Source organism: Manis javanica, chromosome 2 (assembly GCF_040802235.1).
Source record: "Manis javanica isolate MJ-LG chromosome 2, MJ_LKY, whole genome shotgun sequence".
Taxonomy (NCBI): Eukaryota; Metazoa; Chordata; class Mammalia; order Pholidota; family Manidae; genus Manis; species Manis javanica.
The window spans coordinates 32475167-32490399 of NC_133157.1; the positions used below are offsets into that span (position 1 = coordinate 32475167).

A 15233-nucleotide genomic window follows, 5' to 3' on the forward strand; every position below is an offset into this window, starting at 1 on the left:
GTTTTCCCTTTCTCTCATGGTCTCTTTCTTCTTCTGTTATGGTGTTTTCTTAGTATTTAATGTCATGATCACACATCACACACAGGCGCCCTTGTGCTCCAAAGCATGCACACCAAGTTCTCTGGCTGCCAGTTACCCTCCTCTGCAGATGCAGGACAGCCATGCCCTCACTGGCGAGGTCTGGGCAGTCAAGCCAGGCACACCCCTTCCCACAGTGGGTCACTGCCCCAACACACAGAGACAGATGATTACAACAGTGTCACCACCTCTGCACCAGGACGATCATGCCTGCATCGGGGCAGACAAGAGGCTTGCCCCGCAGAGTTGCCAGCTGGATGCAAAGGGAGCAGAAAGCCCCAGTGGTAGCTGGGCAGCAGTGCAAGGGGGAAGGTGGCATGGGACCCAGGGGTGCCAGGAAGTGAGGCAGCCAGAGGCTCAGAACCCATCCCCAGAAAGCAGACAGGCAGCAGGAGGTGGGACCAGGCCCCGGTTCCCTTGTCCATAGGACTTCACTTAGAAGTATGAATCCAAAGATAAAATTAAGAATTTCAAGGAAGCACCTGCAGAGCATCTAGCTGAGCACAGGGTCCTTCAGGAAGCAGGGCTCGGTGCAATTGCCCAACCTACAGCCTTCTTCCCAGGACTCACCCTGAAGTCCCCAGAGCCAAAGTCAGCCTTTTTCACCTGGGGTGGTTCTAGCCCCTAGTCTCTTCCAACCCACTGGAATCTCCAGTCCCTGGGGTTGACAGGAAGCTGGCACCAGGGTGCAAGGGCAGAAGGAGCACTGGGATGGGAGACAGGAGACCTGACTGTGGTCCTGACTTTGGTTGAAAACATTCTCTGTGATCTTGAGCAATTTGCTGTACTTCTCTGGAGCTCGGTTTCCATGACTCAACTCATCGGGTGAGTACTTACTGAGCACTGACTATGTTCAGGGCCTTGCAGGCTTTGTGAGACAGAACTTAATAAGACAGTCCCTGGCCTTCAGGAAGTTATAATTAAGCTAGGAGGGTAAGACTTATGCAGAGATCCCTGAGGGGGGGGTCACACACATCATCTGTTCATCCACCAAAAGGCGCAATGAGCTGGGCTAGGGCACAAATGAGGCCTCATCTCAGGTCAGCCTGGTGAAAGACAAAAGCTTGGCCTAGGGGTCATGCAGGCCTGGGTTAAACCCCTGCCCTGGCTCTACCTAGCTGGGCGGCCCCAGTCTTGTCACTTAGTGCCTCTGAGATAAATGGATTCATTTGTAAAGAGAGGGCACACATACCTCTCAAGGGCTGCTGTGAAGAGGAAATGAGATAAAGGATGATACAGTTCAGAGTGCTGGCTTCCTTCCCTTTCCTCAGTCCCTTGATGCTGGAGGCCCAACAAGCCAACTCCACAAGTTGAGCAGCCACGGGACTGATTTGGGGGTTAAGTGACTGTCTACCCAATGTAAGTCAACAGTGGGAGGCACTGGTGAGGTCCAAAAGGCCCAAAAGTCCTGGTGAGGTCTCAGCTGCTTTAATGCGAGTAGCCAAAGCAAGGGTGATGGTGGGCCTGCTTAGCTTCATGCTGGAGCTCAGCTCTGAGCCCCCACTCTTTTGGGGGTGGTTCATTTTTTTCTTTTTTAATAAGACACTGGTTATATACAGCCAGGTGCACTAGTCATAAGAGTACAGTTCACTGGATTTTCCCATTTGTCTACACTCAGGTAAACCCCACTCAGATATGGGACATTTCAAGTCCACCAGAGGGCTTTCTTATACCCACTCCCAGTCCGTCTCCCTCCAAGGCAACTATTCTGACTTTTAAACCCATAGATTAGCTTCAAATGCTTTTGAACATCAGAAAAATGGAAACATACAGTGGGTATGTTCTAGTGTCTGGCTTCTGTCACTCAACATTACATCTGTGAGATTTATCCAGTTGTGTTAGTGGCAGTTCATTCTTTTTCATGGATGTGTAGTTTGCCATTGCATGAGTTACATCATAATTTATAACAGTTAATGGGCACTTATGTTATTTCCAATATTTGATAATTATAAATAGTGCTACAAAGGTCTTTTTGTAGAAATAGTCACTTGTTTCTCTTGGGTATGTACTTGGAGTAGAATTGCTGGGTCCTAGAGCAGGCATACATTTAGTTTCCATAGATACTGTCAAACAGTTTTCCAAAGTAATCATGAAAATCTACATTTCCACCAGCGATATATTAGAGTTTTAGTTGCTCCACATCCTTGTCAACTCTTGGTACTGTCAATACTTTCTCTTTCAGTCATTGTGGCCAGTGGGTAGTGGTATGCCATTGTACATTTCCCTGATGACTAATGATGTACAGCACATTTCATATGCCTATTGGCTATGTGAATGACCTCTTCTGTGAAATGGGCCTTTTCCCTTGGGCAGTGCTGAGTAAGTCCAGAGAAGAAAAGCAGGGTATCAAATGAAGAACTTTTGCAAGATCAGGGGAAATCTTGGGCTGACCTGGGGAGGAAGGAACAGAAGAGGTCTATGGCTCTTTAGCAGGCAGATGACATAGATTTACAGAGATTACCGGGACATGGATTTCTGGTCAGCACAAGGAACTTTCCAATAGTAAATAATGCCCAAAGATGCACTAGGCTGATTCAGGAGCTAGTGGTCACCCACTACAACAAGCATGTGAGCAGAGATGACAGAGTCCTAGATGAGGTCTTCCAGAGAGGGTTTATGTCTTGACTGATGGTGGTGGTTGGGGAATTGACAAGATGAGATTTAAAGCCCTTCAAGGCCTGATTCTATTATGTGAGACATATTTGGGGCCACTGTGGGGAGCAGATGGAGACTCAGAGCTCAGCTATCTTTAAAAGACTTGTTTTCTGGCCTGTATGCATTTATTTTCCCTGGCTGATCTCATTCTCTTAGTCATACAGGAAAGTACCTTCTGAAAAAGAGAAACTAAACACAGCCCTTGACTCCATCTCTCTCTGCAGCTGCTACAAGCCCCATCCCAGGACACACTGAGCCTTAAGAGTCTGTGTGTCAAAGTTGTCAAATGGTTTAAATTAGAAAGTGTGTGTGTGCGTGCACCATCATTTTGCTTCTCTTGGGGTCATCACGGTGTCTGAGTCACCACACAAGTCATTATAGCAACAGGGCTCCAGGAAAAGATTCTGAAACCATCTCCCTGCTTAAGCTGGCCCACCCACCAGCCCCGCAAGTCACGCAGCCTCCCCTTTGTGGCTCCTTCCACCCACCCCTCTGCAACTTCCCGAGTTCACCATGAGCTCTCACCATGCTGTCTCTTTCATGTCCTCTTTCTTCACACCAGCTGAAAAGGGCTCTAGCAAGCCAGTATCTTAAGTAAATGGGAGAAGCCGTCAGAGTCTGCTGACAGAGGCATCATCTTCCTGCAGCAACCCCCGCCCCAAGACTGAGAGCTACTTAGAGCAAGCATCTCTTTCTCTCCTGTCCAACACAAAGCTCCACAACTCTCAGGTGATGAAGGCAGGGTTGGCGACTCAATGAATGAATAAATGTCTAGTATTGTTGGCTTTGCCAGCCGTATATCAAAAGCACTGGTAAATAGAAGCTGGATTGTAGAAAAGCTGGTGGAGCTCACTCCTATTCTCATTTTCCATTCCACAAACACAATTTATTACCTTGCCTCACAGCATGTGTTAATAACATAAGGTATGTTTTTATATTTTCTGAAAAACCAGCATGAAAATTAGCAAATGGTAAATCAGGGAAAAAATATTTGTTGCACATTGAACAAAGGACTCATTTGTTTAATAGACAAAAAGTTCCTACCAAAAAAAAAGAAGAACCCAGCGAAAATGCAGGAAGGGGGGAGGAATAGGCAATTCACCTAAAAATACAAGTGACTAATAAACCTACAAGCAGATAATAGTTACAGAAAAGTAAGTTTCTGTAACTTACTCATAGTTACAGAAAAGTAAGTTGAGAAATGAGACGTCTGTTCTCATCTATCAAATCGACAAAGATGAAAGGCCTGAGAATTCCCAGGGCTCATGAGATGTGGAGACCAGCATTCTTACACAGAAGTACACATCGCTACACCTGCTTTCAAGGCAAGTCGAGCCAGATCTATCCAAAGGCACACATGCTTTGACTCAGCGATTCCACTCCTAGGAATTTGTCCTACCAGTTCACTCACTGAATTGTTCAAAGATACATGTACAAATTATCTGCCTTTTATCTATATAAGCAAAAAGTTGAAAACCACATAAAAGTTCCTCAATAGGAGAGTGGGTAAATAAATCATAGTGTAGACATACAAGAGTATACTTGTAATACCATCCCTGCGGCCAGTATTGCCCACTGCACCACCATACCTGTACCTTACAGCAGCGAGTATTACTCTGTACATGCTCCATAACACAGGTGGCTGTTAAGTTCTTTACGTGGATTAGTTGATGCAATCTTAACTCTCTGAAGTGCTGCTTTTTAATTCCCATTTTACAAAGGAAGAAACCAAGGTGCAGTGATCTCACTGTATTAGTTTCTTAGGGCTGCTGTGATAAATTACCACAAACTAACTGGATGGCTTAAAACAATTGGCATTTATTCTGTGGTAGTTTGGGAGGCTGGAAATTGGAAACCAAGCTGTTGGTGAGGTTGGCCCCTTTGGAGGCTGGGAAGAAGAACCTGTCCAGGCCTCTCCTAGCTTCTGGTGATGCCAGCTATCCCTGGTGTCCCTTGGCTGGGGTCTGCACACCTCATCTCTGCCTCACTGTCACATGGCCTCCTGCCTTGTGTGTCCACTCTTCTTATTCCTATAATGACAGCAGCTACTGGATTTAGGGCCACCCAATCCAGGATGACCTCATCTTGACTAATTATACCTGCAAAGGCCCTGTTCCTACCTAAGATCACGTTCTGAGGCTCAAGGTGGATATGACTTCTGGGGAGACACTATTTAACCCAGCACAGCGACCAAAGTCACAAAGCTAGTAGGTAGTAGAGCTGGGATTTCAGGCAGGCAACTTGCCTGTACGCATCACCTCTCCATGCGACCTTCCCGTAATAGCTCACACTTATGCGGAAAGGGGGTAACAATACCTGCCCTTGTCCCTTGGAAGCCTACTGCGAGCTCCCGGTGAGATCAGGGACTCAGCCCATGCGCTGGGCTGGGCTGGCAGGGCTGCGGAGCCGCGGGTGGCAGAGCCGGGGCGGCTCCGCCCTCTGGCGCTGACGGCTCGGTGGGGGAAGCGCTGGAGGTGCTCTGCTGTTGCGGTGACGTCGTCGCAGGGCTTTCATTTGCTTACTCTTCTACTCGTTCACCCATGCGACTGTCGGTCATTTATTAAACATAAAGTTCTTGCACTATGTCAACCTCTGAGCTTTGACACTGGGGAAGCAGAAATACATGAGCCATCAACTGTCCTCGAGGAGCTGTCATTCTAGTCAGAGATAAGGAAGGAAGTGGATGGGGAAATTCGAAACACACTGTGGCTGGTTCTCCTGGACTGTGGGAGCACAGGCGAGGCAATGGGAGCTTTGCTGTAAAGGATGAGTGTAACGTTTGCCATGTGGAAAAGCCGGGGCTGAGGCAGGGAGGCGCAAGGGCATGTGGGCTTACACCACGATCAAAAGGGCAGGAGAATTTCTGGAAGTGATGAGACATGGTTGTGGAGGAGTAGCCTGGGGACCAGTCTTAGATGGTCCTGGTGTTTGGTGTTAAGGAATCTGGTAGGAAATGGGGACCCTGAAGAGGGGAGAATCACGCAGCCATAGGCACGTCTCACAAAGACCTTTTAACAGCAGCGCAGAAGAAAAGACTTGAGGCAGAAGGACGTTTAAGAGGATCTGACAGTAGCTCAGGGGAGAGATGGTGAAGAATTCAACTGGGGTAGTGATTATGGGGACAGAAATGAATAAAGGGATGGTGAGGAAGGTGGACCTGACAGGACTCTTCACCAAATGAATGGGGGGGGAAGGGAGGTTTTTGGCTTGGCGCCTGGATCGATGGTGTTATCACTGACCAGGATGGGGGACCCTGGAGGAAGATGGGCGGACGAGCTTGAGTCTGGCCTACTGGGCAGGAGATGCCTTGAGAAGCCCTGTTGGCTTTGTCCATTTGGCAGGAGTCTTAGGTGCCTGGAGCCGAGGAGAGCAGTCCAGGCGGGACACATGAATTGGGCAGCTGTGACTTTACAGGAACCACTGGAGTGAACGGGACTGTAGGAGGGTGTGGGGTGCGAAGAGAATTGGGTTGAGAGTGGCACCAACATTTAAGGGATGGACAGAAGAGATGAATCTATGAAGGACACTGAGCGAGGCCAAGAGGCAGGTCTGCTGCTCTTGGTTCCCGTGACCATGGAGAGCAACAGCCCAGTGGCCACAACTCATCAGCCTCCAGAATCATCTCCAGGCCCTGGGGTCTCTTCCCTAGAAGCCCCAGAGTGAGTGGTGGCCTGGCTGCACACCCTGAGAAGATGACTGGGACAGGGGGGCTCGCCTTGCCCCCCTCTCTCTGCCTGCTTCCTCTTCTGTGCAGTAATGTCCAGTCCTTTCACAGACCTGTTTTTCTCTAAGAGAAAAATGAAAGGATGTAAGAATAGGAGAGCAAAGGAAATGCTCCAATTTGTTTAGTTTTTCAGATCAGACAAGGACTCAGCACCTCCTGGCATAGAAGAAAACCTCCTAGATGTGCCTCGGTTGGCTCCAGTGAGCCATTCCTTCATTCTCACTAAGAGCAGAGAGTCAAGTCCTATCATGATTAACCAAAGGAGGATTTTACAAAACAAATTAGGGAAAATGGCCCCCCCAGAATTATGTTCTCTGATTCATATTTTTCCATAGAAATAGGCCTGTGGCTCCAAAGTTACAATGGCTCCTAACAGCCAAATAATTGATCTATTCGGTGCTCTGGCTTTAAATGAAAAGTGAACTGGTCTCTTAAGAAATGTTGGCAGCCTGGCTAGTCCATTAGTAAGACCGAAAAATCAAAACATTGACTGGAAAAGGCCATTATGACTGAGCTGAGCAGGAGTCATCAATAGATGATGTCATTTCAGAAATAAGCAAGCCAAGGTCACAGGGCCCCTGGGCAGAAGTAGACTACCCTTCATGGCCCCTCACCATCCCCCTTTGCAGATATTAAAGTTTGCCCAGGGGACACTGGGGTCTGAGCCGGGACCAGATTCATTTTACCCCTTCTTTGCTCAGTCTGATTCTAGAAGAATGTGATTCTATAGTCTGTGACGTTCAGCAGGTCATTAAGGAAGGCTCTCAGTCCTCCCAGGTGCACAGCCCTTAGATTCTTTTTACCACCCTCTTTCCCTCCTTCTCCAGCTCTTCTCACACTCCTCATTCCAGAAACACCTGCCTCCTGTCTGTCCCTGTCTCCAGCTCCTGCTACCTTTTCCCCACTTCCTTCCTCACCGAAGCTTTTAGGAGAGTTGTAGGCTCCATCTCCCCATCTTCAATTCCTGTTAGCTTCTGCCTCTTCCCTTCACTAACACTGATACCATTGCAGGTACCAAGCCCTGGGCCTAGGTTTTCCCTGCATCACTTCACTTAATCCCCACAGCAAATCATAAGAAATGGGTGTTATTATTATCCCATTGTACAGAGGAGGAAATTGAGGCTCAGAAAGATGGGGTCACTGGCCCCAGTAAAGTGGCGGCAGATCCCATTTTTGAACCCTCTGCAATACTCTGGCCAAAGTCACCCACTCGCCCCTCATTCTCCTCCCTTAGCTCTTGGGAAGCCACTTTCTCCCCCTCTTTGCCTCCTCTTCACAGGGTGCGTTCCCCTGCATTTCATTCCTGGTGCTTTACTTTTCTCATGCTAGAAAGTCTTCCAAGGGAAACTCTGAATGTTGATCCAGGTCTGCAGGAGGACATCGTGCCCTCACCCTCATAGCTCAAGGTCACTCTAAGTGGGGGCTGGAGCAGGTGCCCTAACTTCCCGGTCAGTCAACCTCAGGTACTCAGAGCTGCCACTACCTACTCCCTGTTCTTACATTTTTTGCTGAGCAGCAGGAAGTAGCCCTACCCAGGAGGAGGGAAAAGGTGTGGGACCCTGATAAGGTGGGGTGTAGGCTACTTTTAGAGAAAACTGGCTTTCCCACTAATATGTGGGATATTGCTAGACTGGCTCATTAAAAAGAATTAATAAACTGTAATGACAGAGTTTCTTGCTTTCACTCTGCCTGTTTGTTGTCTGGTTCAAACTGATGAAAATTTTAGTGTTTTGTCTCCATTTCCCCCTAACTCTTCCATCTGTGAGGCTTTGAAATATATGAGAAAGCATAATACAAATAAAAATGAAACTTCAGGATGGGGGGCACTATTGTTGGAGCAAGGGCAAGTCCTGAACAGTAGATCAGAGAAGAGGTGCTCACAGGTTCCCCAAACATGCCCGAGCAGCAGGAAGGGTCAGAGAAGAGATGACAAAGGCTAATGGAGACTGCAGACCTCCTGGCATGTCTAGCAGCATGTGACCTTGAGCAGGGGGCTCTGTGGCTCTTCTCCAGTAACAAAATGGCTGTGATCACCGGGAGGAAAATGGGGATTTGTGTGGGGGCGGCTCCCGCTGAGGGTCTAGTTCTGTGATTCTGGCAGAGAAAAGCTTGGCAGGGTTATCTACAAGAGCCTGAGAGGGTGAAGGTTGAGGCCAAGTGCAGTGTCAGTAATGGTACGGAGGTGCTAGAGGGTTGGGGCCTGCCTGCACAGCTCTGAAGCTGCATCACAGATGGGGAAACTGAGGCCAGGGAGCGGCTGGAATGGAGCCTCTGGCCCTGTCCAGTTCACTGGGTCTAAAGCTGTTGGAGTTGCACGCTGCTTTGCGAAAGTCATGGCTGCTAGCCAACAGCAATGCCCATAATTACCGTGGCGCACTTCTGGACAGCTCAGGCCATTCCGAGGGGCCAGGTACACGACCTGTGTCAGAGGGACAGCCAAAGTCTCTGATTTCCACAACCTCCCGGGACGTGCGCGGTTACGCCCGAGAGTCCCGGGCAGGGAGCCGGCGAACAGGTGGCAGGAGCGCGGTGGTCAAGAGCGCACCCTGCTGCTTTCACCGCCCAGACTCCAAGCTCTGTCCCTGGAACCAAACATTCTACAAATGGGGAAACCGAGGCCCAGAGAAGGGTGGGGGCTTGCCAAGAATCCCTGTGAGTTGGCGACAGCGAAGGAGCTCCTGCCTTCACGATCTTTCCTGCTCCACCTGGCGCGAAACTCGTGTATCACCGCGCTTTAAGCCTCGTCATCTCCCGCGGCTTGGGGAACTTTTCCTGCCACCACCAGGCGCAGCCCGAACGCCGGCTCCATGTCCAACCGAGCACCTACACCCACGCTGCCACCCGCAAACTCTGGGCAGGCGGCGGAAGGCCGCGCCCCGGGGCCGGGCAGAAGCGGGCACCTGCACCCGCGCGAGCTGGGGTCGGGCGGGCAGCCCGGACGCCCGCCCCGCCAGGACCCGTCCAGGGCCCCCAGGTCTTCCTCCCGGGCACAGACGCGGAGGTCCAGGGAGGAGGGCGCCCAGCCAGGGCCACGCGCACCGAGCGGCGCGGGCGAGAGCGTCGGGCTCCGGACCCCGAGACCCGACTCCTCAACCCCGGAGGCAACCCGAGGAGGCGGCTATTTATAGAGGGAGCCACGTTCAGTCCCTCTTGGCTGCGGCGGCGACAGCTGAATATTTTGCCCAGATATGGCTGGGGCCCCGGCGCGAGGGCAGGGAGCCCCGCGAGCGCGAGGGGGACCCCAGGCCAGGTGGGGGGCTTACCGGGCCGTAGAGCCGCGGGCGCGGGCGGCCGGCAGACGAGCGCGGGCGGCGGGCGGCGACGGACGAGCGGAGCGCGGGGCTGGACGAGCTCCCGGGCGGCCGCGGGCGGGCGGGCGGGCGCTGTGGGCGCGGGGGGTGGGAGCCAGGGGCGGGCCCGGCTCCGCTGTCACCGCGCCCCGCCCCGCCCTCCCCCTCTCCGGCCTTACCTCTCCTTCCGCTCGGGGGCGCCAGGGAGCGACACCCGCTGGGGCAGCGCGAAGAGGCCTGGCCGCCCCAAAGTGTGGCTCCGCTTCCAGACCGTGCCGGCCGCCCCCTAGTCTGAGCGCCCCCTTTCCCCGCTCGTACCAGGAGGAGTTTATACGGCAGTTAAGTTCTTTGGAAAAAGGTGGGCGGATTTTCTTTGCTGCGGGGCGAGAACGTAAGAATCGGTAGGCACTTGGGTGGAGTAAAGCCAGCCAAACAGCTGCTGCACCTGAACCTCCTTGACTGTAGGGATGAACCGAAGCTTTAACAACGATCATTGCGTGAACAGGTAGTTAAGACAGACTTGAATGAATTCTCTCTATAGTAAGAGCATTCAGGAAAACGACTTAACCACAACATAACAATGCCCCTTTCTTAAAAGGCTAATATGTTTTCCAGAACAAACCATTTAAACCAAGCAGAAACATTGTTTTAACTTTTAAAATGGCTCAAAAAAAGAGAGAGTAATTTGTATGGACAGAAAGTAAGGTCTCTAGATTATTATGGGAAAGTTTCTGGTAGGGCAGACTTTAATAATATCAATTCCTTTTAATCCTGGTGTAAAGATGGCTAATGAGAAATACTTGTTTTTGCTTTTTAAGTCTTGTTTTCCATAAAAATCAATCTCTACAAAACGCTCGCAGCTGGTTAGAATGCTCTTCTCGAGGGATATGTGACATATATTTTTAAATAAAGCAGTGATTTGATATTTCAGATTTTTATTTCAAACCCTTTTGTGGTGGAATCAAACATTTAAGGAAAGTGCATACAACATACGTGTGCAGGTTCCATCTTTTTTATCAGGTGATCACCTGTTGTAACCACCACTCAGACAAGAAACAACATTGCCAGCATCCCAGAGTCAACCTGTGCCCGCTGGGTTACTACTGCCTCCTAAGGATAATCACTTTCTTGACTTTCTGGTAATCACTTCCTTGCTTGCCATTTTCCTCCAAAAGTTGTCATTTGCTCATTTCTGTGTTTTGAGAGTAATCTGTGTTGTTTCATAGGGCTGTAGCTTCTCTACTCTCATTGCTATAGAGCTTTCAAGTGCATGAATATACCAAAAAATTTTTTAAATCCACTTCACTATTAATAGACATTTAGTTTGTTTCTAGATTTTAGCTGATACAAATAGTGCTGCTGTGAACATTCTTTACAAGTATCCTCCTGCAGAAGTACATGCATCTTCAACAACACTTGAAATTAACAAAAATAGAAACATTCTGGTACATGCGTAGTGGTATCTCATTGAGGTTTTAATTTGCATTTCCCTTTGTCCTAAAGGAGTTCCTCTTTCAGGAAGTATTTGTTAAAATGTATTGTCCATTTTGCTTCTGGGTATTTTATTGAGTGAGTGAGTGAGTGAGTGAGTGAGTGAGTGAGTGAGTGAGTGTGTGTGTGTGTGTATGTGTGTGTGTGTGTGTATATATTCCTCCACTCTGTGTTTTGCCTTTACATCTTAATGTCTTTTGACAAACAGGTGTTCTTCATTTTAATGCAGTCTAGTATACCAATCTTTTCCTTTATTGTTAGCACTTGGCAAGTCCCATTTAAGACATCCTTCCTATTCCTGGATTATAAAGGTATTTTCATACGTTATCTTTCTACATTAGCCTCTCACATGTAGGCTTTCAATCCACCTGGAATTGACTTTTGAAGACGGTATGAGGTATGAGTCAAGAGTCATTTGTGTGTCAGATTGCTTTAGCACCAGATTAATTTTTCCATTACATCAACAACACATTGCTTTATTTTTATTTATTTTTTTTGATAGCATTACTTTTTTATTTAAAAACAGTGACTATTCTGTTTTTTAAAAAAAATACAGAAAAAAGTATTGAAAATAAGTTTCCCTCACAATGTCCTCCTCAGAGATGGCCACTAGCAGCAGCTTGATGAAAATTCAAAGGTTTCTTTAGCACGGATATAACACATTGCTTTATTTTAAAAAGTAATGGCAACACTTCTGCAGTCAGTGAAATAGAAATAATCTCTTCCTTATCTTAGACAATTTGAGGATTTTTAGTTGTTTTTTTTGCTATGGAAAGAAACCATTATAAAAAAATTTATACTACTTTTTTTTCACTTAAACATTTATGTCAGGGTATTTTTATTTTCTCGTAAATGATTAAATCACTGACTGGCATAAGCATTCCTGAATTTCTAATAACTTTAATCATAAATAGTAAATATAAATTTTTTAAAGGCTGGAAAAGTAATTTTAACATGTTTTACATGAAAAACCTAAAACATCTGGTCATTACCTTCTTTCTGTTCTCATTTTTCCTAGATTTTCTCAAATAAAAATAAGCAAATGACTTTAAGAATTTTATCTCCTGCTGGTCTTCTCCCCTGAAGTCCACTCCATATTTCCAATAGTTTATGCATATTTTCACACAGAGGTCTATTCACTTAAACCCAGTATGTTTGAAATAAAAAATTTAAGCTTCCAAGAGTAAGGATCATCATCCTAGGTTCTCAGAACTTAAGACCTAGCTTACCTTTTGACACCCCCTTTTCCCTATTTTCTGTATCTAAGATGTCAGTTCTGATAATTCTGATTAAAAACTTCAATTTTTAATTAAAATTTTTTTTCATTCCCATTGCTCCACTCTAGTCCAGGGCCTCCCCATCTCATTTTGATCCACTACTAAGGCCTCCAACCTATTCTTCTGTCAGTCCATCCTGCCCATCAATTAGCAAGCACATACTGGGTACCTGATGTGTGATGTGTGCAAGGTGTCATCTGTCTGTTGTGGAGACGCACACAGTGGTGTGTTCTGGAGACCATCATACAGGCTTGCAGGAGCCATCTGGATGCATCTCTTCCCAGTTCCACATTCAGTGGTGTCACATTGTTAGAAGGAACTCAACAACACCAGGAGTAGTTACAACATGGGAATCATAAGACACTAAGCCTCATGGCTCCCTCCCTCCCAACACCCGCCAGAACCAACTGTCAAACTACCAGTGCCTCACTGGATAGAGGGACAACTAAGTCCCTTCCCTTCTAAGAAGCTCACAGTCCAGCTGGGGTGATTGGTGCACAGACAACTAGTTCTACACCAGAAAGCTCAGGAGACCTGGGCACCACAGAGGCATGCTCCTTATAGTGGAGTACAAGAGGCACCAGGGAAGGCGCCGTGGTCAGGCTGGGAGCCAGGGAAGGTACTGAACAAGCAAAAATGGTGCAGGGAGAGTGAGTTGCAGGCAGAGAGGACAGAATAGGCATGGTTTGCAGGGGAGAAAGGCTTGTTTTGGAGTATGGATTGTCCTGGATGCACATGCATGGGCTTCAGAGACCAGGTGAAGGTCCAGTGTAGCTCGTATAGGGAGTGGTGGACAATGAGGTAAGGCTAGGAGGGAGACTGTGGAAGACCTGGGTCTGCAGTCTGGACTCTCTGGGCAATGAGAAGGCACTCAGGATTTAGGGTGAGGAACATCCTGGGTTTCTTGGGCTTGCCCCTCTAGCAGCACAGCCAGCAATGCTGATGTGCTAAACACTCAGGACAGTCTCCGCACAGCTTGGTGACCACTTGCCTTGGGACACACTGCCATACCAGGGTGGGGTTAAGGCATGAAATTCTCAGTGTAATTGGAGAAAAATCCAGCACTGCAAGGAAGACAACAGGAATAGAAAAGGAAACTCCATCTTAAGATCACAAAGCCTAAAAATAAGATAGTCAATTTTTATATTGATAAACACTTTATTCTAATAAAATAGTAATAATTCAAGTATAATTTTCTTTGAAAAGTCAATTTTGTTAAAACAAAACTTGTTAAATATCTTTCACCAAACATAAGCATATTCTTTCAATCCCCACAGCAGTCAGAGCCATGTAGCAGAGGTGTTTTTTTTAAGCCTACTACATTTTGTTATTGCTGAAAATCTGAATTAGTTGACAAGGTCTCAGAAGCAGTGATTAATTAACTTTTGAAAGCTCTACCAGATACTCTGACATGAAGTCATGAATCCAGATATCTGTGTCTGGCAGCGATGTGTCCACTAAATAGACCACTACTTTCCGGTCCCAAGGGCTGGCATTTTCTGTAACTGTCTGCACCAGTGCCACCAGAGGCCTCTTCTCCACATGATTTCGAAACACCATTGAGGCCTCCTCGGACCACTGCCTCCACTTCACTCCTAGGAGAAAGAAAGGGGGTGTGAGGAGGGTGAGAGTCAAATGGGCCTTTCTTTGATCCATTATAATGGAAAACTATATTCAGTCACTTCCAAAAGAGCGAAAAGTACCAGGTTAGACTTGTCTAAATGAAAACCAGTTTTGCTGAACAACCTTAAAACAGTCCAGCTTACAGTTTTTCTATTCTGAACAGGGCTACTTCTTGTTACCTATAGACACAAGTCCATTTGAGACTTTGATGCTGTTATAAAAGAAGTTATAATTACTCCCCATTTCTCTACATAAAATATATGTAGACTTAAACTGATAACGGAGATAACCAAGGGAAATCAAATATCAGTGATGTCAGTGACATTTCTCTTGTTCACAGATTTTTTCCTGATATCCAGATAAGTAAAAAAAAAAAGAATATACCTACAGTATCTAAATTTTCAAAATTATATACAATATCATGGTAAAAGCACTGGATTTAAAGTCTGGAGACCCAGTTACCATTCTCACTTTTTCTCTAACAAGTGGTATGACCTTGGGCAAATAAGTTGATCTCTCAGGCTTCAGTTTTCTTACCATAAAATAAACTGGTTGGACCAGATGAATTTTAAGTCTCATGAATTTCTAAATCCCCATGACTTTAAACTTGAGAACTCAGGTTAGAGAATTCTAAACTAGGTTTTAAAACAAAACTGGGTCAAGACTATATATTTTTCAAGAAACTACTATACTAACATAATTTAAGTCCACATATACTAAATTAGATAAACTATAAATTATGTCCCATAGTGATGAAGGTCTGAGGTTCACATATAATTTTAAAGTCCTGCTGTCTATAGTGAGCAGGCTAAATTCTTTGATTATTAAGAATTTCCTGCAAGAGAAGCCAAGAGTAGTCTGTCAGCTGCTGTTTCCTGATCTGTGTAATAGTGATAGTACCAAGGCCTAACCTCCCAGTGCGGGGGAGATTCAGCGAAGTGAAGTGGTGGTGGAGTCCCTGGCACACAGCACCAGTGAGCCACCATGCTGGTTAACATGTGTTGTTAGTAAAACCTGAACATTAAAAAGTGAATAAGGAAAAAATGTAACCCTTTAAATTTGAAGAAACCACTTAGAGGTTTGATCAAAATAGGC

At 46.9% G+C, this 15233-nt stretch overlaps 2 protein-coding genes across 5 annotated transcripts in view; both read right to left on the bottom strand.

Annotated features, from left to right (window-relative positions):
• TMOD1 (tropomodulin 1) overlaps nt 1-9869 on the bottom strand; it is a 93537-nt gene extending 83668 nt beyond the window's left edge. For 3 of the 4 annotated variants that reach the window (XR_012127234.1, XM_073227289.1, XM_073227287.1), the window contains exon 1: nt 9721-9867. The gene's annotated coding sequence lies outside the window, so the exon portion shown is untranslated. Of the gene's footprint in view, nt 1-9720 lie in introns of all 4 variants that reach the window. The other variant, XM_073227292.1, reaches the window with a different exon arrangement.
• A 3784-nt stretch (nt 9870-13653) lies between these two features.
• TDRD7 (tudor domain containing 7) overlaps nt 13654-15233 on the bottom strand; it is an 89593-nt gene continuing 88013 nt past the window's right edge. Inside the window, exon 17 of the mRNA XM_037004250.2 lies at nt 13654-14110. Coding sequence (XP_036860145.1) covers nt 13890-14110 — 221 coding nt within the window. The 3' untranslated portion in view covers nt 13654-13889. The remainder of the gene's footprint in view (nt 14111-15233) is intronic.